The sequence below is a fragment of the Macaca nemestrina genome, chromosome 20, assembly GCF_043159975.1.
Source record: "Macaca nemestrina isolate mMacNem1 chromosome 20, mMacNem.hap1, whole genome shotgun sequence".
Classification (NCBI taxonomy): Eukaryota; Metazoa; Chordata; class Mammalia; order Primates; family Cercopithecidae; genus Macaca; species Macaca nemestrina.
The window spans coordinates 61,354,397-61,380,554 of NC_092144.1; the positions used below are offsets into that span (position 1 = coordinate 61,354,397).

At 53.7% G+C, this 26,158-nt stretch overlaps 3 protein-coding genes across 5 annotated transcripts; all 3 read right to left on the reverse strand.

The window, feature by feature from the left end:
- Positions 1-51: 51 nt before the first annotated feature.
- LOC105497115 (electron transfer flavoprotein subunit beta) lies at positions 52-19,124 on the reverse strand. Its single transcript, XM_011767875.3, has 6 exons — positions 18,977-19,124; positions 8,950-9,108; positions 8,530-8,688; positions 5,565-5,627; positions 1,844-2,002; positions 52-262 (listed from the first exon to the last, which is right to left on the reverse strand). The coding sequence occupies exons 1-6, from the start codon at positions 19,031-19,033 to the stop codon at positions 92-94; spliced, it is 768 nt and encodes a 255-aa protein (XP_011766177.2). The 5' UTR covers positions 19,034-19,124; the 3' UTR covers positions 52-91.
- A 724-nt stretch (positions 19,125-19,848) lies between these two features.
- Positions 19,849-21,772, reverse strand: LOC105497112 (claudin domain containing 2). Of its 3 annotated transcripts, none has more exons than XM_011767871.2 (5): positions 21,664-21,772; positions 21,131-21,309; positions 20,622-20,762; positions 20,207-20,326; positions 19,849-19,944 (listed from the first exon to the last, which is right to left on the reverse strand). In XM_011767871.2, the coding sequence occupies exons 2-5, from the start codon at positions 21,297-21,299 to the stop codon at positions 19,892-19,894; spliced, it is 483 nt and encodes a 160-aa protein (XP_011766173.1). In that variant the 5' UTR covers positions 21,300-21,309; positions 21,664-21,772; the 3' UTR covers positions 19,849-19,891. The 3 variants fall into 3 exon arrangements, with proteins under 3 accessions (XP_011766173.1, XP_011766172.1, XP_011766170.1); XM_011767870.2 differs by having other exon boundaries at positions 19,849-19,965; positions 21,664-21,771; XM_011767868.2 differs by lacking the exon at positions 19,849-19,944 and having other exon boundaries at positions 19,972-20,326.
- Positions 21,773-24,035: 2,263 nt separating this feature from the next.
- LOC105497111 (natural killer cell granule protein 7) lies at positions 24,036-25,480 on the reverse strand. The gene is made up of 4 exons (XM_011767867.3): positions 25,075-25,480; positions 24,857-25,003; positions 24,636-24,770; positions 24,036-24,533 (listed from the first exon to the last, which is right to left on the reverse strand). The coding sequence occupies exons 1-4, from the start codon at positions 25,229-25,231 to the stop codon at positions 24,475-24,477; spliced, it is 498 nt and encodes a 165-aa protein (XP_011766169.1). The 5' UTR covers positions 25,232-25,480; the 3' UTR covers positions 24,036-24,474.
- Between the last annotated feature and the right edge of the window lie 678 nt (positions 25,481-26,158).

The window sequence follows — 26,158 nt, forward strand, 5'->3', positions numbered from 1 at the left end:
ATGTTGAATGAACCAAATAATGGGTCTCTAGGAAATGAGTTAACAGAGATAGACGTTGAGAGTCAGTTTTATTGCCATCTCTGGGAGGGGCTCAAATCCGCCCGATCTCCTTCAGCTTGGCCACTAGGTCCTCAGTGGTTTCCACCTTGACGCCAGCCGTGCGCTGGGGCGGGTCCTCCACGCTGATCACAGAGAGCTTGGAGGTCAGGTCCACGCCCAGATCCCCAGGCTTGATCACCTCGATCTTCTTCTTCTTGGCTTTCTGCACATGGGAAGCCACTGTTCACAGGGCTGTGGAACCCCTGCCACCCTCCTGCCACCTCCTTCCCGTGGGTGCCATGCCTGCAGACCAGTCCCATGGGCTGAACCCTCTGGACCCACCGACTGGCCAGGACACACAAAACTTCTCACAGGGCCACACCTGGTGTGGAAAACTCCTGCTGGCTTGGAGGCCCTGGGAGGCCCAACTATTGCAGCAGTCCTCCTTTAGGTAACCAATTCAGGAAGCCCTTCACGGGCTGCAACAGACTGGCAAACCCATCCTTTTGGTAGTAATGACTCTGGACTTTTGGTTGAGATGACATGCTGAAGGCTCCCAACAGGCTGAGATGATACCCTGAGCCCTCCCTATAGGCTGAGATGATGCGCTGAACCCTCCCTATAGGCTGAGACGATGCCCCGAGCCCTCCCTATAGGCTGAGACGATGCCCCGAGCCCTCCCTATAGGCTGAGACGATGCCCCGAGCCCTCCCTATAGGCTGAGACGATGCCCCGAGCCCTCCCTATAGGCTGAGACGATGCCCCGAGCCCTCCCTATAGGCTGAGACGATGCCCCGAGCCCTCCCTATAGGCTGAGACGATGCCCCGAGCCCTCCCTATAGGCTGAGACGATGCCCCGAGCCCTCCCTATAGGCTGAGACGATGCCCCGAGCCCTCCCTATAGGCTGAGACGATGCCCCGAGCCCTCCCTATAGGCTGAGACGATGCCCCGAGCCCTCCCTATAGGCTGAGACGATGCCCCGAGCCCTCCCTATAGGCTGAGACGATGCCCCGAGCCCTCCCTATAGGCTGAGACGATGCCCCGAGCCCTCCCTATAGGCTGAGACCCCGAGCCCTCCCTATAGGCTGAGACGATGCCCCGAGCCCTCCCTATAGGCTGAGACGATGCCCCGAGCCCTCCCTATAGGCTGAGACGATGCACCGAACCCTCCCTATAGGCTGAGATGATGTAATGAACACTCTGTAATGGCTGAAATGACTCACTGAACCTTCCCCATTGGCTGAGATGATCCATTGAACTCTCCCTGTTGGTTGAAATGACCCACTGAATATTCTCCATTGTCTGAGATGACTCACTAAACTGTTAATATTGGCCAAGATGACCCAGCGAACCCCTCCTACTGGCCATGATGATTAGTGAACTCCACCTGTTAGCCAAGAGACCCCATGCACCCTTCCTAGTTAGCCAAGATGATCTACACGATAACTTCGCATTGGCAAAAATTACCAAGGGGACCCTCCCTAATGAACCAAGATGACCCAGTGAACTTGTTCCACTGGCTGGAATGACAAAGGGAACAATGTCTGCTACCCAGCGAAGCCTTCCTACTGGCCTAGATACCAGCAAGCCCTCCCTGCTAGCCAAAGCAGCCCCCGTGAACTCTCAGCATTGGCAGAGATGACCCAGCAAACCCTCTCTATCAGCCAAACTCCAGGTGACGGCTTCCTGCGTACGAGACCTCCCTTGGATCCTTCCCTCCCCCGATGCGACCACCAGGGGGCACTGGGCTGGCAATGTGCTTGCCAATCCCAGGCCCTCAGTGCCCGCTGGCCAGGGGCTCACCATGATGTTGGGCAGCGTGGCATAACGGGGCTCGTTGAGCCTCAGGTCAGCTGTCACCACAGCTGGCAGCTTCAGGCGCAGGGTCTCCAGGCCCCCGTCGATCTCCCGCTCCACTTTCAACTTGTCCCCTTCCAGCGTCACCTGGGAGGCGAATGTGCCCTGGGGAGGGACAGTGTAGGAGGAGAGTGGGTGAGGCTAATTCAGGTCCGATCCGAGCAGTCCGCTTATGACACTACTGAGTACATGCACGGACAAGTGAATGAAGGAGGGAGCAAACAATGCAGGGTCCCATGAGGTTTAGAATCGATCCTGTACACCTGGGAGAGCGTATCTTTCCTTTTCCTGAGAGCCACGGTGTATGTACTGATGTCCTACGTCCTGATGCTGCCAGTGAGGCCTCCCTGCCTTCCTGACAGTGAACACGTACTGAGTGCTGGGCCCTGTGCTAAGCAACTGATGGGTCAATCATCGAATCCTCGTAGGAACTTTATGAGGTAAATGTTATTATCCCCACTTTACAGATGAGGAAAACTGAGGCAGCGAGATGCTGAGTTACGTGCCCACTGCCACCCACAGCTGGTAAATCCAAAAGCTGACAATCTGACTCCCAACAGCCCCCCGTGAGGCCCCTCCACTGGGCCGACAACAGAACTGTGTGTGTCCACACCGGTCCTTAAACCACCTTCTGGGACCCCATCCTCTGGCCAGGTCCCTTTGCCTCTCAGTCCTGAATCAACATTTCCTACCCTGGTAACTGATGCCACCTACACTCCTCTTTGTCTAACGACCTTTCTCCCTGTCCACTTACTAACATCTTTCAGGTCTTAGTGTGAACATCACATCCCTTCGTTCAGAACTTCCTCCTAGTGCCCTTATGAACCTGTCCCTGGAGATACACTGTGAACACGACCAGTGAAGCTCCAGCTGGGGTGGGCTCATATTCTGCCAGGGAAGACAACCAGTCATTAGGGAAACACACACACACACAAATGAGATCATTTCAGATCAGAAGGAATAAGAAGAGGCCAGGCGCGGTGGCTCACGCCTGTAATCCCAGCACTTTGGGAGGCCGAGGCGGGCGGATCACAAGGTCAGGAGATCGAGACCACGGTGAAACCACATCTCTACTAAAAATACAAAAAATTAGCCGGGCGCGGTGGCGGGCGCCTGTAGTCCCAGCTACTCAGGAGGCTGAGGCAGGAGAATGGCGTAAACCCAGGAGGCGGAGCTTGCAGTGAGCCGAGATCGCGCCACTGCACTCCAGCCTGGGCGACAGAGCGAGACTCCGTCTCAAAAAACAAAAAACAAAAAAAAAAAAAAAAAAAAAAGAAGAAGGAATAAGAAGAAAATAAGACACATGATATGAGAGCAAGAAGGGTGCAATGTTGGAGAAGCTGGTCAGATAGTGATAAATGCTTTGAAGATAAAACAGGATCATGGTTTTGAATGTGCTGTCCCATCCAGTAGCCACGGGCCGCGCGTGGCTGCCCAGCACTTGAAATGTGGCCAGTGCAGCTGAGGAATGAATTTTCAAATTTTATTTAAATTTAAACACTGATAATTTGGCCAGGCGCAGTGGCTTATGCCCGTAATTCCAGAGCTTTGAGGGGCCAAGGCGAGTGGATCGCTTGAGGAGTTCGAGACCAGCCTGGCCATCACGGTGAAACCCTGTCACTACTGAAAATACAAAAATTATCCAGGCATGGTGATGCATGCTTGTAATTCGATCTACTTGCGAGGCTGAGGCAGGAAAATCACTTAAATTCAGGGGGCGGAGGCTACAGTGAGCCGAGATCGCGCCACTGCACTCCAGCCTGGAAGATTCCACCTCAAAAAAATAAAAATAAATAAATACTGAGAATTCAAGATACATTACCATGATTGTGGTGATGATTTCATGGATGTAACATATATCAAAACTTATGAAATTTTGGAGGGCTGAGGTGAGCAGATTGCTTGAGCCCAGGAGTTCAAGACCAGCTTGGGCAACATAGTGAGACCCCCATCTCTATCTAAATAAAAGTGTTTAAGAAAAGCAAACTTCACAAATTGTGCAACTTAAGATATGTGCAGTTTACTGTAGGTCAATAACTCAATAAGGCTGTTTTTTAAAAAAACAAAACAAAACAAAAAACACAGATACCTAATGCAGCTACTGGAAATGCAGTTACTGGAAAACTTTGTTTTGAACAACTTGGGTGTGTAAATCTACTTCAACTGTCATCTTTAGGAACGTGTTTCTCATAGAAATTTAGCACCTGAATTGAGATGTGCTGTAAATATAAAATACATGCTGAATTTTGAAGATTTAGTACAAAGAAAATCCAAAAAACGTAAAATACAGATGGTCCCTGGCTTATGGTGGTTTGAATTAAGATTTTTCAGTTTTCTGAAGGTGTGACAGTGGTAAGCATTCAGTGGAAACCACACTGCCAGTACCCCATACAACCATTCTCTTTTTTTAGTTCCAGTATAGTGTTTGATAAATTACATGGGATATTTAGCACTTTATTATAAAATAGGCTTTATGTTAGATTATTTTACCCCACTGTAGGCTAATGTAAGTGTTGTGACATGTTTAAGGTAGGCTATGATATTTGGTAGATTAAGTATATTAAATGCATTATTTGAGTTATAATATTTTCAATTTATGATGGCTTTATCAGGACATAACCCCACTGCTGGTAAAGCATATGTATCTCAATATTTTCTATGTTGATTACATGTTAAAATGATAATATTTTAGATATAATGAGGTGAAATAAAATATAATTTTATCTGTTTCTTTTTACTTTTTTATGTAGCTGTGAAAATTTTTAAATTTGTCTATGCGCCTTTCTTTCTTTTTTTTTTTTGAGACAGGGTTTCCCTCTTTCACCCAGGCTGGAGTGCAGTGGCATGATCCCAACTTACTGCAGTCTTGACCTCCTGGGCTCAAGGGATCCTCCCACCTCGGCCTCCTGAGTGGCTGGGACTACAGGCATGTGCCACCACACCCAGCTAACTTTTCTTTCTTGGTAGAGATGGGGTCCCACTGTGTTGCCAAGGCTGGTCTCGAACACCTGGGTTCAAGTAATCCTCCCACCTCGGCCTCCCAAAGTGCTAGGACTATAGGTGTGAGCCACTGTGCCCAGCCTGCATTTTTTTTTTTTTTTGAGTCGGAGCCTCCCTCTGTTGCCAGGCTGGAGTGCAGTGGGGTGCGATCTTGCCTCCCTGCAACCTCTGCCTCCCGAATTCAAGCAGTTCTCCTCCTTCAGCCCCCTGAGTAGCTGGGACTACAGGCACATGCCACCACACCCAGCTAATTTTTAAATTTTTAGTAGAGATGGGGTTTCAACATGTTGACCATGCTGGTCTCAAACTCTTCCTGACCTCAAGTGATCCGCCTGCCTCGGCCTCTCAAAGTGCTGGGATTACAGGCGTTGAGTCACCATGCCTGGCCCCAGCCTGCATTTATATCGGACTGGCATAGATGGGGATTGGGGAACCTGGAGTTGAGGGGGTGGGCATGAGTATTTCACGTAGGATGGCAAGAAAGTCCCCTTTGAAGAGGTGATACCTCAGCAGAGATCTCAAGGAGGGGAACAAGAAAGCCCTGAGGCCATCTGAGGGAGCAGTGTTCCAGGAGGAGAGAACAGCGAATGCAAAGGCCCTGAGGCAGAAATGAAGTTTGAGGGATGAGGGCCTGGCCCTCAGCAGGTGCTCCCCACTCCAGCCTCACCTGTGGCCAGTCGAGAAATCCAGCTGTCATCTGCCCTGTCTGGTTACAGTCATCATCGATGGCCTGAATGGGGAGAGAGAGGAAACTGTATGACAATCAATGGAGCTCGTGGACCATCCGGGCCTCTGTCTAGAACAGGGCTTGGCAAAGTTTTTCTTTCTTTTTTTTCTTTTTGAGATGGAGTCTTGCTCTGTCACCCAGGCTGGAGTGCAGTGGTGCCATCTTGGCTCACTGCAACCTCCGCCTCTCGGGTTCAAGCAATTCTCCTGCCTTAGCCTTCTGAGTAGCTGGGATTATAGGCACCCACCACCACGCCCAGCTAATTTTTGTATTTTTAGTAGAAACGAGATTTCAACATGTTGGCCAGGCTGGTCCTGAACTCCTGACCTCAGATGATCCCCCAAAGTGTTGGGATAACAGGCATGAGCCACCATACCCAGCCGGGTTGGCAAAATGTAGTAAATATTTTAGGCTTTGCAGGTCATACAGTCTCTGTCACAGTGACTCAGCTCTGCTGTTGTAGTGCACAGGCAGCCATAAATAATATGTACATGAACGTATGTGGTGATGTTCCAATATAGCTTTATTTACAAATCAGAGGTCGCTATGGACCATAGTTCACTGATTTTTGGTCTAGAACGATCCCCTCACTTGGGCCCAGAGATAAGCAGCCACTTGTCCAGGGACATATGGGGCCACCTGGCATTCCTGTCGCCAAGTCTCTGCCCTCTGAATAAAGCCTCTCAGGAATCCCGCCCTATGTGGCCCCTGGGCAGCTGCATGAAGAGGATCTGGGCCAGCGAGGACATTCTAGCCCCAACCCCAGTGATTGGTTCAGGGAGGGGCACATGACTCAAGCTGCACCAAAGAAGAGTAAGCCCTGGGAGTTTGCTGGAGCCCTTGGGAAAGAGGCTCCTTTCTTTCTGCTGGGGTCACTGGGCCGGTGGGATCTGAGCTTGGAGATGCAGACAGTGAAGCCAAGGTAGAGGGGAGCCTACAGCTCATGTGTGACCCTGGATCAAGCTGTGCCTGAAGCCCCTGATTTACATGAGCTAATAAATTCACTTTCTGGCTTAAGCCAGTTTGAGTTGTGAATCTGTTTCCTAGAACAAACAGCATCCTGACCAGTTCATCCGGCATTTCCCCAGCTGGAGGTCCTGGCCCCAGGAACTGTCCCTGGCCCAGGACAGGTAGGACATCTGAGTCTGAGAACCACCAGCAAATGCAGGGGACTGCTAAAGCCACGCTTCCAACACCTCGGCCTCTGCAGCCCCACGCAGGCCCTGCCTTTTTGGCCCGTTCTCCAGGTAGGCCCTTCTGCCACAGTTGGTTGATCTGTACTCTGATGCCCCTGCTGTTGGTAATCTCTCTTTGTTTTCTTCGGACTTTCTCAGGGCTGGGCAGGACACCCGATGACCTATCTGGACCCACCAGCCTCCTCTTTGTCCCAGAACTGACCTGGCCCTGGGATCTCCATCTCTCTCCGGGGTCCCCAGCTCTACCTGAGCCTGCTGTGCTCTGCTGTCTCCGTGCCCTGCTTGACATACCTTGCCATCTTTGGTCTTCCTTCTCAGCCTCCATCCCTAATTCCCTGCCTCTTCTCACTCCCATCTGCCTGTGGTTCTTCTGACGTCCCTGTTCTGTCCTTCCCCTGGTTGAGGCCATGAGGTTTGTCCTCAAATCAGATGAGCTACCCCTGAGGAGAGGTGGTGCCCCAGGGTCTCCTGGGGAAACAGATGAGCCCCATGTACCTGTCTCAGTGGGGAGCACCAGTGTGGCAGGGAAGGTTCTGGTCGGGTCCTCACCCAGCCCTAACCTCCTTCCCTAACTCCTGGCCTCCAATCTCCCCTTCCAGTCCATTCTCGAAGCCCAGGGAGGCTTTTTCCGCACCTAGTGCTGATCCCACCCCTCTTCTGCTCATAGACCTCCCATAGCTCCCTGGCCACCTGCTGTCTCACCCCACATCTCCACCACCCTCCTCCCGAGCAGGGATGAGCAAGGGGGCACAGGGAGAGCGGACCACAGCTACCTGCTTGCCCAGCAGCACCAGGTCCACCTTCTCCTGCTCTGCCAGCTTAGCCAGGACCCGAGCCACCTGCAGTGCCCTCCAAAATTCTCAAGTCTCTGTTTCAAGCCCAGGACTGTCTCCTGAATCTGCATCAATGTCTCCTGGGCTCCTCACACTCCCCGTGTAGGATCCTCCTCTAACCTCCTGTTCTTCCTGGGTTTCCCACCTGTGTTACCAAGGCAGACCCAGGCACTGTCCTTGCCTCCTCCCTGCCCTCCCTCCCCATGCTAAGCCCAGTCTCTCCTGCCACATCATGTCTCTGCTCTGTCCCAACACCTTTGGCCGAGGCCTCATTCTCCCCACGTGACCATCACCTCAGCCTCCCAGCCTCTAAACTCAACCAAAAGGATCTTTCTTCTTTTTTTTTCCTTTCTTTTTTTTTTTTTTTTTTTTTGAGACAGAGTCTCGCTCTGCTCCCAGGCAGGAGTGCAGTGGTGCCTGGAGTGCAGTGGTGCGATCTTGGCTCACTGCAACCTCCACCTCCCAAGTTCAAGTGATTCTCACGCTTCAGCCTCCCAGGTAGCTGGGATTACAGGTGCACGCCCCCACACCCGGCTAATTTTTTTATTTTTAGAAGAGATGGGGTTTCACCGTGTTGGCCATGCTAATCTCAAACTCCCGACCTCAAGTGATCCGCCCGCCTCAGCCTCCCAAAGTGCTGCGATTACAGGCATGAGCCACTGTGCCTGGCCCAAGAGGATCTTTCTAACACCCAGAGGGACTCTGTCCTCCCTGCTCAAACTCTCTGTCAGGAGGGTCAGCAAAGTCCCAAGCTGCTCAGCCTGGAGTGGCTGAATGCCCTGGGCCTGGCCACCTGCTGTCTCACCTCACATCTCCACCACCTTCCTCCCAAGCAGGGATGAGCAAGGGGGCACAGGGAGGGCTGACCACGGTTACCTGCTTGCCCAGCAGCACCAGGTCCACCTTCTCCTTCTCTGCCAGCTTGGCCAGGACCTGAGCCACCTGCAGGGGACCCAAGCGTTCTGCTTCTGCTGGGGGCACCTCCACGTGGATACCTCGGTCTGCACCCATAGCCAGGGCAGTACGAATGGTCTCCTGCCGAGGACAGAGGGGCTTGACTTGGCTATCCTCAGGGCAACCCAGGAGTCTGGCCCCAGCCCCTCCTCCCTCAGAGCCAGGAGTCCAGGCCCCCATCCCCTCCTTCCTCAGACCCAGGAAACCAGGCTATCAGCCCATCCTCCCTCAGATCCAGGGGTCCAGGCTTCCAGCCTCCTCCTCCCTCAGACCCAGAGTCCAGGTCCCAGCCCCTCCTCCCTCAGACCCAGAAGTCCAGCCCCTCCCCAAGACCCTGAGCACCTGGCACTGTGCAGGCCCACAGCTGACGGCGATGACCTCCTTCACCAGCTTCTTCTCCTTGAGCCGCACAGCCTCCTCCACTGCGATCTCACAGAAGGGGTTCATGGAGTGCTTCACGCCATCTGTGACCACACCGGTCTTGTCAGGTTTCACTCGGATCTGCTCAGCAGGAGGGGAGGGGGCGGGGTCAGGAGGAAACAGGCAAGAAGGTGGGGGCCTCAGCACCAACCCTGTCCCAGGCTGGATGAGGACAACAACAGCCTGGAAAGGGGCAGGGCCTTGTCTGGGGTCACACAGCTTCAGGGACAGAGCTGGGTTAGAGCTTGTAGGCAGGGGCAGGTCACCCTGTCTCCTTCTCTCATCCAGCCATTCCTGGGTACCAGGGACATCTGACTTGATCATCCCTACTGTGTCACTGCTCCTCTCAGGCCCGAAAGAGTGTTTCTCAAATTTACAGAATTTATGGGAACCCACAGTGAGAGGTGCATTTTACCATATCTCCAAGCGTATATAAATACATAACACACTGACACAGAAATACAAAAGAGGAGAAGAAAAGGAAAAATCAGTTAGGTAGACAGTTAAGGCTGGTCCTCAGAGAAGCAGCCTGCCTGAAAAATCACAGCTACCGGAAACAATAGAGCAGCCTGAGGAAAACTCAGGCTGCACGTGCACAGACAAGCAGGCAGGTCCAGCACAGAAGCCTTTTGTTCTCTGTGTGATTGACAGGCTCCCAGGAAAAGTTCCCTCCCCTTTTCAGGCATGTACCTTGTGGTCTCTGTGGGAACTTGCACAGGGAGGGGCGGAGCTTACCTAAAACAAACCCAGGGTTACACAAACAAGAGAAGCAGAGCTTTGTGCTTGCAAAAGGACATACCTACAACTATACAGATAACGGAGAGTTATGCAGATAGCTTTACAGATAAGATACTCAAACAGCTACAGAGATGAGAGGAGTTTCTTATAAAAGCTTTTGGAATCAACTGTAAAAATGGCAACACGCTTGGGCTCCCCTCTCCTCTGCAGAGAGCTTTCTTCTTTTGCTTATTAAACTTTCGCTCTAACCTCACCCTTTGGGTGGTCTATGCTCTTTAATTCTCTTGGTTGTGAAACGAGCTCGGATAACACCTTAGACAATGTGACCGGTGACCCTGACCTGTTTCACAGATGCCACTGCAGTGTAAGGGTCAGTGACCAATACTTACCCTGGCTACACACACACCATACCCTGACATTTTCTACCCTTTTTCAGAAAAATGCCAGCCCTTTGCCTGGATGTCATGATCACACATGGTCACAACCTGATTTGGAAAACACCAGCACCAAAGACCTCTTTGCTCAACAGACAAGGGAGTTAAGGGAGGTGGGTGGCAAACCCCACCCATTTGCTTCTGCACATCGTTTCTGTCTCTCCTGGGCCCTACTGTGTGCCTGGCACTAAGCTGGATCCTGGGGGCACCATCATGTGCCAGGGAGAGAGGCTTCCGGTGTGGACCAGGGTGTAGCGTGAACCACTAACCACCTTCCTATTAGTTTCTCTCGGCTGCCATAACAAATCACCACATACTTGGTGGCTTAGAATCTTACAGCTCTGGAGGCCAGAAGTCCAAAGTCAGTTTCACCAGGGTGAGACCAAGGGGTCTGCAGGCCCTGTGGGGAGCACGTTTCTTGCCTCCTCCAGCTTCTGCTCTGACACCCTCTGGCTTGTGGCTGCATCGCTTTATCTTCAGTGCCAGCATCCTCAGCTCTGTCTTCATGTGGCCTTCTCCTCTCTCTGTGTGTCTAGTCTCCCTCTGTCTCTCTCTTATAAGGACTCTTGAGATGGCATTTAGGGCCCACCTAAATAATCCAGGATAATGCCCCCATCTCAAGATGCTTAATTTAATCACATCTGCAAAGACCCTGTTTCTATTTTTTTCTTCCAGATGGGCTCTCGCTCTGTCACCCAGGCTGGAGTACAGCAGTGAAATCTCGGCTCACTGCAACCTCTGCCTCCCGGGTTCAAGCAATTCGCATGCCTCAGCCTCCCAAGTAGCTGGGATTATAAGCATGCGTCACCACACCCGGCTAATTTTTGTATTTTTAGTAGAGACAGGGTTTCACCATGTTGGCCAGGTCTCAAACTCCTGACCTCAGGTGATCTGCCCTCCTCGGCCTCCCAAAGGCAGCCTGCCACCGCGGCCAGCCTGCAAAGACCCTGTTTCTAAGTGATTTTCCCTTCTCAGGTACCAGGGATTGAAACCTGGCTGTTTTAGAGGGCTATTTCTTGGCCTACCACAATCCTCTTTTTTTTTTTTGAGATGGAGTCTTGCTCTGTCATCCAGGCTAGAGTGCAATGGCGTGATCTTGGCTCACTGCAACCTCCGCCTCCCTAGTTCAAGCCATGCTCCTGCCTCAGCCTCCGGAGTAGCTGGGATTACAGGCGCCCACCACCACGCCCGGCTAATTTCTTGTATTTTTAATAGAGATAGGGTTTCACTATGTTGGTCAGGCTGGTCTCAAACTCCCGACCTCCAGTGATCCACCCACCTCAGCCTCCCAAAGGCAGGGGATTACAGGCGTGAGTCACCGCACCCGGCCCAACCTGAGTTTTTATAAATCATTCTGGATTCTTGGTGGAGAAAACTGGAAAAAGATGAGAGGCAGTGACGAGACAGCTAGGTGGCTATTTGTCACCAAAGTGAGAGGTGACACTGGGTCAGACAGCTGTGACAACAGAGACAGATGCAAGAGGTCTCTGGAGGTGCAACTGACAGGCCATGGTGCGCGATGGGAAGATGACACCAAAGAAGGGCTTCCAGTCTGTACATCAGCCTGAGCTGGGAAGATGGTGAGTTTGGTTTGGGGCACAAATGTTTAAAAGCCTCCAGGGACATCCAGAGAAGCCTTGCTAAGGAGCTGTAGGGAGCTGCCCATTCGGCCTGGGGCCTGCCCTCTTTCTCTTCTCCCATGTGGCCGACACCCAGGGCTTAGCCAGAGCAGATCTCGGGTGGCAGCTGGGCCCGGTGAGGACACTGGGATGCTCTTGCTATTTCCCTGTCCCTTTTTCTCTGAGGCTGTGGGTGTAACTGTTCCTCCCACAGGCAGGACAGAATCCGAGATGAGAAGGTGGGACCCATAAGGGGTTTCCCACTCTGGCTGTGCCTCATGGAGAGGGTAACATTAAAAGATGGAGGATGGAGACCTGGCACAGTGGCTGATGTCTATAATCCTAGAACTTTGGGAGGCCAAGGTGGGAGGATCCTTTGTGCCCAAGAGTTGGATACTAGCCTGAGCAACAGGTTCTACAAACAACAACAACAAAAAAAACAAAAACAGCTGGGCGTGGTGGCTCATGCCTGTAATCCCAGCACTTTGGGAGGCCAAGGTGGGTGGATCACCTGAGGTCAGGAGTTTGAGATCAGCCTGGCCAACATGGCAAAACCCCATCTCTACTAAAAATAAATATAAAATAAAAAATTAGCCAGGCATGGTAGTGCACGCCTGGAATTGCAGCTACTCAGGAGGCTGGGGCAGGGAGAATTGCAACCCAGGAGGTGGAGGTTGTAATGAGCCAAGATTACGCCACAGCACTCCAGCCTGGGCAACAGAGCAAGACTCCATCTCAAAACAAACAAACAAACAACAACAACAACAACAACAAAAAGCAGCCAGGTGTGGTGGCACACACCTGTAGTCCCAGCTACTCAGGAGGCTGAGGCGGGAGGATCACCTGAGCCCAGGAGATCAAGGGTGCAGTGAGCCGTGATCATGCCACTACACTCTAGCCTGGGTGACAGAGCAAGACCTCATCTCAAAAAAAAAAAGAAAAAAGAAAAGGAAAAAAAAAAAAAGAAAAAGGAGAAAGAGGAGGAGGAGCTAGAGGAGGAGAGGAAAGATAAAGAACTGTTATTTTCGTCTCTCTTGTTGCCCAAGCTGGAGTGCAGTGGTGCCACCTTGGCTCACTGCAACCTCCGCCTCCCAGGCTCAGGCAATCCTCCCACTTCAGCCTCCCCAGTAGCTGGGACCACAGGTGGGCACCACCATGCCGGGCTAATTTTTCTTTTTTTTTTACTTTTTGTAAAGAAAGGGTTTATCCATGTTTCCCAGGTTGGTCTCGAACTCCTAGCCTAAAGTGATCCGCCTGCCTCAGCCTCCCAAGTGCTGGGATTACAGGTGTGAGCCACAGTGCCTGGCCCCTTTTTTCTAAATAAATAAATAAATAAATAAATAAATAAAATACAACGTAGGAATTGCCCCTTTAAGACAGAAAAGAACCTCACCCACCCAGCAGTAAGAGGCCCCAAGCTTTTTGCTGTGTGTCAGGGAGGCTTCAGAAGGGCCTCAAGCCCCATCTTGCTGTTGCTCTGGCAGAACTCCCAGCCCCAACCTCCTCATTCCCAGGCTCCTGACTCCTGAGGAGAAAGGGTAAGAACTTTCCAGATACACACACACACACATACACACATACGCGCACGCACGCGCACACACACACACACCCCCCCGAGGAAATGAACTAGCTCATCTTCTCAATTAAGCTTGAGTTGATTTCAAGCTTGAAAAACGGTTTAATTAAATTACATAAGTCAGGAAACAATGGTAGGGCTGAAAAATGATAGCTTGTTTGTTTGTTTTTTAAATAATGATGGTTCATGCTTGTAATCCTAGCACCTTAGGAGACTGAGGAAGGAGGATCACTGGAGCCCAGGATTTCAAGACCAGCCTGGGCAACATAGAGAGACTCCATCTCTACTGAAAAACAAAATTAGCAGGGCATGGTGGCGTGTACCTGTAGTCCCAGCTACTCAGGAGGCTGAGGTGGGAGGATGGCTTGAACCCAGGAGGGTCGAGGCTGCAGTAAGCTGTATTGCACCACTCCAGCCTGGGTGACAGAGCTAGACCTTGTCTCAAAAAAAAAAAAAAAAGCTGGGCATGGTGGCTCACACCTGTAATCATGGTGGCTCACACCTGTAATCCCAGCACTTTGGGAGGCCGAGGCGGGCAGATCATAAGTTCAGGAGTTTGAGACCAGTCTGGCCAATATTGTGAAACCCCGTCTCTACTAAATATACAAAAATTAGCCAGGCGTGGTGGCGGACGCCTGTAGTCACAGCTACTTGGGAGGCTGAGGCAGGAGAATCCCTTGAACCCGGGAGGCAGAGGTTGCAGTGATCTGAGATTGCACCACTGCACTCCAGCCTGGGAGACAGAGTGAGAGCGAGACTCTGTCTCAAAAAAAAAAAAAAAAAGAAAATGAATCCCAGATAATAAATACAAAATTGCCCCAGCCTTTCCTGGGGTCTCTTTTTTTTTTTTTTTGAGACAGAGTCTCCCTTTGTCACCCAGGCTGGAGTGCAGTGGCACAATCTCGGCTCACTGCAATCTCCGCCTCCCTGGTTCAAGCAATTCTTCTGCCTCAGCCTCCTGAGTAGCTGGGACTATAGGCACACGTCACCACACCCAGCTAATTTTTGTATTTTTAGTAGAGACGGGGTTTCACTATGTTGGCCAGGATGGTCTCAAACTCCTGACTTCGTGATCCGCCCGCCTCAGCCTCCCAAGTGTGAGTTTACAGGCATGAGCCACCGTGCCCAGCCTTTCTCCTGGGGTCTTGAAAGAGGCCCTGAAGGTTAAGATTCATCAGTTTACTGGAAAATGTGCCCCTGGATAGGACAGGGTGTTACTGAGTTGCCAAATACTTATTAGGATGCTGGATACACACACATACCCGGAAACATGCACGCAGCCGGACACACATACACACTCACACACACACACAAATACACTCTGAATAGAGCATTTGTTATGTTTTGAATAAATGAATGACTAAACTTCCATTACTACTACTGCCAATAAAAACACTTATTGCAGCTGGTCACAGTGGCTCACACCTGTAATTCCAGTGCTTTGGGAGGCTGAGGCAGGCAGATTACCTGAGGTCAGGAGGTCTAGACCAGCCTGGCCAACATAGCAAAACCTTGACTCTACTAAAAATACAAAAATTAGCCAGGTGCGGTGGCTCACACATGTAATCCCAGCTACTCAGAGGCTGAGGCAGAATTGCTTGAACCTGGGAGATGGAGGTTCCAGTGAGCTGAGATCATGCCACTGCACTCCAGCCTGGGCAACAGAGATAGACTCCATCTCAAAAAATAAAACAAAACACTGTGTGCCAGGCACTGTTCCAAGGACTTATTTAGACCGGACGCGGTGGCTCCAGCCTGTAATCCCCGCACTTTGGGAGGCCGGGATGGGCAGATCACCTGATCTGCCCTGAACTGACGTCAGGAGTTCAAGATCGGCCTGACCAACATCATGAAACCCTGTCTCTACTTAAAATACAAAAATTAGCCGGGTGTAGTGGCCCGCACCTGTAATCCCTACTACTCAGGAGGCTGAGGCAGGAGAATCACTTGAACCCGGGAGGCGGAGGCTGCAGTGAGCCGAGATTGTGCCACTGCACTCCAGCCTGGGTGACAGAGCGAAACACCATCTCAAACAAACAGAGGAAGAAACTCCAAGGGCTTATTTAATTTTCATCACAACTCAATAAAGTATATTACCATTATCCCCATTGTACAAAGTAGAAAAACGAGGCTCAGAGTGGTGAGGCAATTTCCTCAAGGTCACACAGCAGGAAGTGGATGCAGGCGCTGGGCTCGGAGTCTGAGGTCTGAACTATTCTAGCAGTGCACCCAGTCTCAGGAAGCAGTGACCACATCCAACTGTCTTCCCCACACCTGGGGCGCAAATTCCAGAAGCGGCGACAGACACCAGAGCAATCAATAAGTAAATGACACTGTGGATTACAAAGTGTCCACACCAGCTTCCCTCTGGGGACAAGCTGGGCTCTCAGAGGGTGCCCCCTGCTCCCGCCTCTTTCATGGAGAATGTGAGCCACTCCCTCCACTCAGTTAGGTTGGCTCCTTGAACTTTCATCTCTAGCAAACACACTTTCCTCTCCCTTCCTAGTTGCAAAGTATAGGGGAAAACACAGCAAAACACAGGGACTCCAGGGCCTGTGATTTTAAGGAGGCAAACAGGGAAGTCCTCCCAGAGAAGGTGATGTTTGCACAGGGAGTTGAAAGAGGTCAGGGAGTGAGTGTATGATTCTGGGAACAGAGGTGGATCAGACATGGCCCTCTCTGCAGGGAGCTACCAACCTGGGGATGATAGAGTAGGGCAGTGGTGAACATGGGGTCAACAGAGGATCCCAATCCAGTCTGGCGAGGGCTGATGGAAGGAAACCTAGGGACTGCAGAAGCCCCCAGGGATATATCAAGGCAGCCTGAGGGTGTAGGGTCAGGGGCTTCCTGGAGGAGGCGATGCCAGAGAGAATCACTAAATTGGTTTTATTATTTGTTTGTTTGAGATTACAGACACGTGCCACCACGCCTGGCTAATTTTCTTATTTTTAGTAGAGATGGGGTTTCACCATGTTGGCCTGGCTGGTCTCAAACTCCTGACCTCAGCTGATCCACTCGCCTCGGCCTCGCAAAGTGCAGGGATTAGAGGTGTGAGCCATTGCACCTGGCCGAGAATCATTAGATTTTGATATAATCCATGAGTGGGAGTTGGGCAGGACAAAGGATAGAAAGCAGAGGTAGGAGGGTGGTGCTGGAAGAAGGCATGGAATGGGCGAGCCGCGGCCTGGCCTGTCAGGACAGGAAGAGTAGGTCGCAGTGGTGGAAGCACAAAGGGTAAGGGAGGGTCCAAGGAGGGAAGTGGACAGCTGAAGCAGACCATGAAGAGGAGGCTGGACCACAAAGCATCCCAAATGCCAGGCAGAGGGGCTGTGACCCTGTCCTGAGGGTGCTGGAGAGCCACAGGCAGGCTGGGAGCAGGGGAGAGCAGGGTCAGCTCTGGGTGCAGAAAGGCCCCTAAGAATGGGTACAGGTGGGCTCTGACGGGGAGAGACTGGGAGCGAGGGAGGACGGGGGTGAGGGTCCAGGTGAGACAATGGGACCAAGAGACAATAGGGCAGGAAGGATGGGGCGGGGGTGGAGAACTGACAGCTTTGGGAGGAGAAGGGAAAGGGGGTGGGACACTGCCCAGGTCTAATCTGGTGCTTAGGAAGCTGGCAGGGTCTGAATCACTCATTTGTTCTGAAAAGGACATCAACAGACACATCCAGTGAGACAGGATGTAATGCAGGGAGCCCTGGGGCACTGTGGGAGGGGAAGGCAGCACCCTCTGGAAAGGACAGGAGCTGATCCAACACTGCCTTCACGCTTCCCCTCTGTTCTCTCCCTGAGCACACCAGACATCCAGGTGCCAGGCTCTGTGCTGAGTGATGCTGGGACCAGAGCTGAGTCAAACGTGGGCCTGCACCATGGGGGAGACAGATCCAAACCCAGACATGCCAGGCAGGGAAGGCCAGGGCTGGGATAGAGGATGCCCAGGGGACTGTAGGAGTTCAAAGATGTGACAGTAATGGACAGTCAGAGCAGGGAGGAAACCAAGTGTTGGGACCCAGGACCTCAAGAGGAATGTGTCTCAAAAGGGCTGGAGGCGACATCCCTGTCATGTGCTGTCAGAGGCATCATTAGGACAGGGGGCACTGAGGGAGATGGGAGAGCAGAGTCTAGAGCCAGACTTGCCCAGGGTTTTGATTGTAACTCTGCCACTTACTGGCTGGGAAATCTGACAGGCCTCAGTTTCCTCATCTATCCAATGGAATTAATAGTACAAAGGGTCGGCCGGCACGGTGGCTCACGCCTATAATCCCAGCACTTTGGGAGGCCGAGGCGGGTGGATCACCTGAGGTCTGGAGTTTGAGACCAGCCTGACCAACATGGTGAAACTCCATCTCTACTAAAAATATAAAAAATTAGCCGGGTGTGGTTGTGCATGCCTGTAATCCCAGCTACTTGGGAGGCTGAGGTAGGAGAATCACTTCAACCCAGGAGGCGGAGGTTGCAGTGAGCTGAGATTGCACCATTGCACTCCAGCCTGGACAAAATGAGCAAAACTCCATCTCAAAAAATAAAAATAAATAATAAATAATACAAAGGGTACTGAAAGGACTGAATAGCTTAATCTCTACAAAGGACTTGGAAGGATGCCTGGCACGTAAACACCCACTAAATGCTGGCTGCTATGATCACTGACGCTTTCATGCTCAAGTCTGGCTCCTGTACCCTCTTCCCTAGCCCGCTCCCTAAGCAGGCAGGGGCAGTATCAGTGTCAACTTTGTGACCCTGGTTTCGCCCACCCTGAGGCCTCCAGGGTGCCAGGCCCCATGCTAGGTAATGCTGGGGACACAGAGGTAAGTCCCCAGGCTGATGGGAAGGACAGATGTGGATGGACAGTCACCATCTTCAGTCCAGTTCAGGCCAAGCATTGAGAGAAACGGGCCTGAGAGACCGTGTCTGATTCACCTCTGTCCACACCAGCCTCCCTCTGGGGACAAGCCAGGCGCTCAGAGTGCCCTCCCCCACCTCTTTCATGGAGAATGTGAGCTATCCCCAGCTCAGTCAGGTTGGCTCCTTGAACTTTCACCTCTAGCAAACACACTTCTCTCTCCCTAGCTAGAGCCTCCTGGCTCACCCTGTGGCTATGGAGGGTGGCAAGCAGCTTCTGGGGCCGCACAGGGCCCTGTCTGACTCCCTATAGCACATTTCGGGTAATAGTACAAAGGTAAGCAATGCAGCCCAGTGGGTGAAACCAGTCAGAGGAACCTGGATAGAACTCTCGGCTCTGCCCTTCTCTAGCTGGGTGACCTCTCTGTGCCTCAGTTTCTCCGTGCGTTAAACAGGGACCATGACTTCTTCCAGTGGGTAAGAAATGGAGAAAGCAACTCACTCTGAACAGTTATCAAGAGAGTGAATCCAGAACGAGGGAAAAGAGAACATGGCCGTGACCCCGGAGGGATCGGATGTTAGAACTTCACTCTTTTGATTTTTGCCGTCAGGTGTGACTTTGACGTATAGGGGTTAGAGCGGCAGAGGTCGGGGGTAACAAGAAGACCCCCACCCAGTGTGCGCTCCTGGCCCCGGAAGCACATGGCTGCGGGACTCAGGGACGTGGGAGAGGGGGGCCCGGTCACCTTCACGGCGTAGTCGATGACCCTCTTGACAGCTACGAGCGCGCGCAGCTCCGCCATCTTCCCGCCGCAGCCACCTACAGGGTCAGCCTGCACCCTCAGTCGCTTCTTCCAGACACCCGACCCCACCCCGCCCCTCTCTGCGCCTGCGCGCAGCACGGTCAGCCAGTCAACCACTGCAGAGCCCGCCTCCCCGACAGAGGACCAATCGAGAGGCCGGAGGGAAGGGAGGTGTGGCAAGCAACGCAAACCAATGGGAAGCGGATCTTGGGGAGCCAGCCGGACCCCGAGAGGGAAGGAAAGGCCTGGCCGAGGGGGCAGGGCAGAGAACTAGGGGAAAGGTCGTGCACTGGAGGGAAGCGCGCCCGGAGTTTATAGATCCTCCTGGTCCTATAACGCTTCCCAGATCCTCCTAGTCCTATAAACGCTTCCCAGATCCTCCCGGTCCTATAAACGCTTCCCGGTATCCCCGGATCTCCTCTCCCTCTCCAGATCCCCCACTTCCTTCCGGCCTTTCCAAGTCGTGGTACTCGTATTCCCAGGCCTCTGAATCCTCGCGTGTCGGTCTCTCTCCATCCCCGTGTTCCCTGTCCTTTCCATATCCATATCCTCCCCTGTCCATGTCTCTACTTCACCTCCATGTCGTCCCCACAGCCCCTCCACACCCTCTCCAAAAGCCCACGTCCCATCCTGGCCCCGCCCCTCCCACATGTCCCTGTTCCCATCCCAATCCGTGGAGACTTGTGTCTCTATATCTGTGTCTCCCCGTCTCCACGTTCCCTATAGGTTCGTGTCCTTATGTCCTCCCTGAGTCTCTATGCAACCCCGTGCCTGCGTCCCCACGACCCCCAGAAAAGCACGCGGAGCCGCAGCGCTAAAAAAAAGCCGTTCCTTTATTCTGCCCCAGGCAGGCTGCAGTCACAGACACACGGGGAATCCACTGATGGCGTCGGTGCTCTGCATGATCATATCTGCCAGCAGAAAGCAGAAGCCTGGGGGGAAGGGGACGCAGGGCGGGAAAAGGAAGGTGGGCCCTGGGGCGGATGGGCTGGCGGGCCCCGGGAACTGGGGTTTGGGGCTCCAAGGGGGTCTCTGCCGGGTCTGCGGGAGTCGTTAGTGTGTTGGGGAGTCCCTGAGAGGTCCCCGGGGTTTACTGGAAGGGCAGCTGGGGAGCCTCTGGGGTGAGGGTCTTCTGGGCAGTCTCCTCCACCCTCTTCCCGCTGTGCAGGTTACCCGCGAGAATTGAGAAGGGTAAGGCCAGCCACCCAGAAAAATAGGACCAAGAGAAGAAGACGTTGTTCTTCCACGCGTTCTTCACCGTGTAGCCTATCAAGGCGGTCAGCAGCAGCAGTCCTGGGCCCCGCCCAGCCGCAGGATGAGCTAGCTGGGCCTGGTGGGGCTGCACCCAGGCCACGCCCCTACAGACCCGCCCCCTTCCATCAGACGACGCCTATCGGCTCTCGGCCCGCCTCTGGCCCAGGCCCCTTCCGGCGCCTCCCGCTCTGAACTCTGACTCGAGCCCCGCCCACCTCTCTCGGCATCTTCCAGCCCCGCCCCTCGGATCCCACACGAGTACCTCAAGCCCCGCCCCTGGTGACCAGGCCCCTCCATCACCCCAGGCCCGCCCCGCCTGCCGCTGCAGTCTCACCGCCGAGGAAGAGGAAGGCGCTCGTGGTCTGGCCTCGCAGCGACTCGCCCTCGTGGCACCGAATCCGCAGTCCCATCACCATGCCCACCACGCCGACACCCACCGCCAGCACCATGCACGCCGCAGTCACGGCCAGCGTGGCTGGGGAGAGCGGGCGCATCAGCCCCGCGGGCGCCGCCCCAGCCGCTACGGGTTCGGCTCTCCTGTCTCCTCCCCCCAACCCGGTGTGTGAGCAGGAGCCGAGTTCCCCCGACCCGGAGTCAGGCGTTTGGACGGAGACTTGGAGGTCACGTCAGGACCTGCGGTTACTGCCGCGACCGGGACGGGGAGGGGGTCAGGGACAAGCCCACAAGTCGAGGGGCGGGGTTCGTGGCGGCTTCGGCCGAGGAGGGACAGCTGCAACTGAGCCCGGGGTGGAAGGGGTGGGCGTCTCGCCATGGGCCCAGCAGTGTGTCCCGAGCCCTGGGAGTCTGAAGTGCCCTCTGCCATCTGGGCGGGCGGAGCCTCACTCTGGCAGGGGATGTTGGAGCAGATGCCGTGGTTGCATTCCTGCCACAGGCCACTGTGGCCCTCTTGTTGGCGGGTCCAGTAGTTGGTGGCCGTGGAGAGCACCATGAGGACGTTGGCCACGAGGCTGAGCAGAATGCCCCCTCTCTGGAGGCTCCGCTTCACCCCCATGCCACTGAGGCTGCAGCCGGGGGCCACAAGGGCAGGATGGGCCCAGGCCCTTCCTACCCCGAGGCCCCCAGCTTAGGAGGCCGCTTCCTCCACACTCCTCCCCTAGTACTCCTGCCTGAGGTCCCTGCTTCTGGGAACCTGAAGACCCCCTCCCTCAACAAGCATGCCTGAGGACCCACAACCTCCTCCCTCCAGACCTCGTTCCCCTTCCTGGGGACCCTGAGACTTCCCCTGAGAGGCCTCTGAGACCTTCACCACAGGCTTTGCTGTGAGGAACCTGTCTTCCCAGAGATGTCTCCCCACAGTGGAATGCCCCTTCAGCCTGTTCAGTGCCCTCCCCAGACACCCGTCCACACACACCCACCTAAGTGACTCACACCCAGCGCCCCAGGGCTCCTTAGACACAGAGCCCAGAGAGATGGGGGGAGGGAGGCTGGGTCTCTGTGAGGCCGGGGGTTCCAGAACCACCTCCCCAGTGGCTGTTTAAAGGGATATTCACTCCCCCCACAACCATACACATACACCCCAGCAGCTTGCAACTTAGTGACAGCTTAGATTCAGACAGCAGCTTTGGGGGCCATTACATGGTAGGCCAAGTCCTTCTTTTATCATTATTATTATTTGAGATGGAGTCTTGCTCTGTTGCACAGGCTGGAGTGCAGTGGCGCGATCTCGGCTCACTGCAACCTCCACCTCCTGGGTTCAAGCAATTCTGCCTTAGCCTCCCAAGTAGCTGGGACTACAGGCACACACCACCACGTCTGGCTAATTTTTGTGTCTTTAATAGAGACGGGGTTTCACCATATTGGCCAGGCTGGTCTCGGCCTCCTGACCCCGTGATCTGCCTGCCTCAGCCTCCCAAAGTGCTGGGATTATAGGTGTGAGCCATCTCTCTCTTCCAGGCTGGAGTGCAGTGGTGCCATCACAGCTCACTGCAGCCTTGAACTCCCGGGCTCAAGGAAACCTCCTGCCTCAGCCTCCCAAGTAGCTGGAACTATAGGCATGTGCCACCACACCTGGCTAATTTTCTTAAGATTTTTTTTAGAGATGGGGTCTCACTGTGTTGCCCAAGATGGTCTCAAACTCCTGGGCTCAAGCAATCCTACCTTGGCCTCCCATAACAGACATTATGGGTGTGAGCCACCACTCCCAGCCCTTTCTTAGAAACTTCTCTTCCCTTGGCCAGGCGCGCAGTGGCTCACGCCTGTATTCCCAGCACTTTAGGAGGCCGAGGCGGGCAGATCACCTGAAGTCAGGAGTTTGAGACAAGCCTGACCAATGTGGCAAAACCCTGTCTCTACTAAAAACACAAAAATTAGCCAGGCTAGCTGGGAGTGATGGTGGGTACCTATAATCCCAGCTACTTGGGATGCAAGGCAGGAGAATCACTTGAACCCGGGAGATGGAGGTTTCAGTTAGCTGAGATCGCGCCATTGCATTGTAGCCTGGGCGACATAGCAAGACTCCATCTCCAAAAAAAAAAAAACAAAAAACAAGACAACAAAATTAGCCAGGTGTGGTGGTGCACACCTGTAATCCCAGCTACTTGGGAGGCTTAGGGAGGAGAACTGCTTGAACCCAGGGGGCGGAGGTTGCAGTGAGCTGAGATCACACCATTGCACTCCAGCCTGGGTGATAGAACTAGACTCCGTCTCAAAAAAAACAAGAAACTTCTCTTCCCTTGACATTCTAGGCACCGCAGAAGCTCTCCAGGTCCCCAGCTATTTAACTGCAGACTTCTGCTCCTCTGCCTTCTCCCCTTCACTTGTAAATCTGGGTATCCCTTGAAGCTCCACCCTGCACTCCCTTGCCAGCAAGCCTCCTCACTGCCAAAGTTTGAGTGCTCCTTAATGCTCCATCCAAAACTCGGTCTCCAACCCAAGGTCTCTCCCCTGAGCCTGACTCAAGTTCTCACCTGCTCCTGGCTGCCCCTCAGGGCCTTAATTGTCAACCATATTCCATCTGAGCTTAGTGTCTTCCACCATATTAGGGATAGCCTTGCCATCCCATCTAGTTCATCGAGCCAGACCCTTGGGCACTGTCCTCACCTTCTTCTTGCCCCTCACCCTGAAAAGCCTTGGGTCCCCAAGTCCTGCTCCTCCTGCCCCTGAATCTGTCTGGCTCATTCCCTCCTTTCCTGGTTCCAGGTCAGGCCTCATCATGTCCCACCTGTTGCATTGCCAAGTTCCTCCCTGACCTTCTGGCCTCCCCTCCATGTCTACAGGGGGGTCTGTCTGGTACCCAGAGCTGATATTGTCCCTCCTCTGCCTACAATTTTTTCCCAACTTCCCATCATGCTCAAGAGAAAATCCAGCATGACATTAGAGGCCATAACCCCCACCTGCCTCTCCCTTTTCATTTTCCATCTCCTGCCCCCAACATTCTATATCCTGGCCATACATTACCGTTCTTCATTCCCACAAGACTCCTGACTTTTCTGCACGTTCATCTTCAGGCCCCTCTGCCTGGAAATTACCTTTCCTTGGCCCTTAAGAAGCCCCTAAACATTCTCTCTCCAGAAAAGTCATCTCCATCCCTCCACAATATGGTTAGTCTTTTTCTGGTGTTCTCCCTGCACTGGGACTGCTGTCTGGCCTGTATTAACTGCTTCTGGTCTGTAAGTGCCTCCTCCCCACCACCCCACAGACTGAGGCCCTGGCAGGCAGGGCCTGGGTCTGACCCGTGCTAGTGTCCCCAGCATGGGGAAATGTGCAAAAAGAACTGAGAGAGACTGCGTGCAAAGAAGGGCTGAGTTTTGGCAAGGGGTACAAAATCAGAGAGGGAGAGAGAAGGAAAGAGAGCCAGCTAAAGGGAGAAAGAAAAGTGCTGGAGAAGGGGAGAGATAGACCCAGGTTGGAGCCTGTATCCACACAGGCCAGGCAGTTGCGCTGGGCAGGAGCGCCCTGCAGGCTGGTCGGCCTCGTGGGCTGTCACCTTCTCTTGGTGCTCAGCTCCTACCATGGAGCTGGCAGACGGTTGGCTTAGGTCTTGGCAGAATTAATCTCAGAATAGCCAGATTCCAGCCAAATTTTGTTGAATGAATGAAGAAACAAGCGGAGGGGCTGGGGAAGGGCTGAAAGGGTGGGGCGGATGTAGGACCAGACTTTCCGGAGGCTCCAGATGAGGCCTTTGGAACACAACGCTCAAAACTCATCTTGCCGCTCTTGCCTTCTGCTCACAAGGTTTCATAGCCAGGCCGGGGGCTGCTGCAGTGAGCACCCAGGCTCAGGGCACCTGGGAGGCCAGAAAGAGTTTAAGCACTTGCCCCTGCCCTTCATCCTCAGGGCCCCCTATTGGCCCTCCCAAGCTCCCCAGGGCAGTGGACAGGATAGTCACCTGTGCAGAGCAAGAGGATAGCTGAGAGCCAGCCCAGGTAGAAGGACCAGGAGAAGGAGGCCTGGATCTGGGGGTGTGGAGGCTCGTCCCACCGCTCGCTGGTGTACACTGCCATGGCCACTGCCATGGAGAGGGCTGGGGGCAAGGACAAGAGAGATAGCTCAACCCTTCGGCAGGAATTCACTGACTCCCGATGCCCCAGTCCAGTCCAGAGTCCTTACCTGCAGCAAAGGCTGTGATGGTTGAGACAAGGGGGCCGTGGCCTGGGGTGGACAGTGAGGGGATGCAGGACAGGACCAGGAAGCTCACGCACACCAGGCCCCACAGGACAGCCAGAATGCTGAAGCTCTGCGTCACATGAATGTAGCCTGATCGAGAGAAGACCACTGAACACCCATCCCCACTGGCAACCCCTCCGCAGGACACCCATTCCCCTTACCTGCTATGATGTCCCCATGCCCCGTTGGCCAGAGGCCCGAGTGAGCTGAGTCGTTGGGACCCACAGCCTCAAACCAGAAATCGGTGCTCAAAGCAATCAGGCAGAACATCAGGCCCAGGAAGCCCACAAGCAGGGCCAGGGACCGGCAGGGCTCCATGGGGGTGAGCACGGGGCTTCTGGGTCCTGGAGGAGGAAGAGGCTGCTGATCAGACTGTTGAATCTCAGAGGGAAGGAGGCTGTGCACCCGGACTCCTGGGTCCTTGGAGCTCAACAAAGAGAGACCAGCAAGCAGTCGGGGCAGTGAGGGTTCGTGTGCTTTGTCAGATGAGGCTGGTTTGGTTTCACACAGTTCCCGGTAACTGGCTTTTCACATACCCTCCCTTCCTGGATTGCACAGGCAACGTCCTCCCTCCCCTCCCCGGGGTCCGGTTCCCCGCTTAGTGTGTGGTGGGGGAGGGCACTGAGGGTGTCAGATCATCAGTGGTTTGGGTGGTGGTTTAGAACTTGCCTCTGTCACAGGTTCTACAGCTCCCACCCCTGGAACCTTCAACACCAAGTTGGGGCTTCCTGGAAGAGGTGAGAGAGAGAGAGGCTTGGGGGCCCTGAGGTGGGAGGAAGCCAATCGGGCTAGGGTGTGCGTTAAGTGGGAGGGGAGATGTGGCTGGAGGGGACAGTTGGCGATGTGTCATGCTTTCCTGTGGGTTCTGCAGTCTTCCATTTTGGAAGAGGAAGGCCCCAAGTCTAGGGTCTCTACTAAAGGAGGGGGCTTGGGAGTTAGAACTCCTGGGGCTTAAGGAGGAAGGAGCTGGGGTCCTGAACTCCAGGTCCCGAGGGAGGAAGGGGCAGGTGGGAGCTCAGAATCCTGGGCCGCAGTTTGGAGCATATGCCGAGGGCAGGTAAACAGCAGAGAATCACAATTCTGAAAGGTTTGCAGAGAGGCAGACATACCCACATCCTCATCTGATATAATGAGTTCAGTGGCATCTCTGCTTTGGTGGGGGCTCCAGCCTGGTGGCCTTTGTCACCAGGATCAGGAGGCCTAGGGGGTGTTGGGAGACATAAGGATTTCGGTCGAGGGTTCTCC

Coding starts and splice junctions, on each gene's coding strand:
- LOC105497112 (XM_011767868.2), bottom strand. CDS start 21,299: ATGGGGGTGAAGCGGAGCCTCCAGAGAGGGGGCATTCTGCTCAGCCTC. Junction 20,763..21,130: donor CTCCAACATCCCCTGCCAGA/GTGAGGCTCCGC, acceptor CGCTCTCCCCAG/CCACGCTGGCCGTGACTGCG. Junction 20,327..20,621: donor CGCCTTCCTCTTCCTCGGCG/GTGAGACTGCAG, acceptor GGCGGGGCCCAG/GACTGCTGCTGCTGACCGCC.
- LOC105497111 (XM_011767867.3), bottom strand. CDS start 25,231: ATGGAGCCCTGCCGGTCCCTGGCCCTGCTTGTGGGCTTCCTGGGCCTG. Junction 25,004..25,074: donor GCATGGGGACATCATAGCAG/GTAAGGGGAATG, acceptor TCTCTCGATCAG/GCTACATTCATGTGACGCAG. Junction 24,534..24,635: donor TATCCTCTTGCTCTGCACAG/GTGACTATCCTG, acceptor CTGGCCTCCCAG/GTGCCCTGAGCCTGGGTGCT.
- LOC105497115 (XM_011767875.3), bottom strand. CDS start 19,033: ATGGCGGAGCTGCGCGCGCTCGTAGCTGTCAAGAGGGTCATCGACTAC. Junction 9,109..18,976: donor TCATCGACTACGCCGTGAAG/GTGACCGGGCCC, acceptor CCTGCTGAGCAG/ATCCGAGTGAAACCTGACAA. Junction 263..1,843: donor CCACGCTGCCCAACATCATG/GTGAGCCCCTGG, acceptor TCCCATGTGCAG/AAAGCCAAGAAGAAGAAGAT.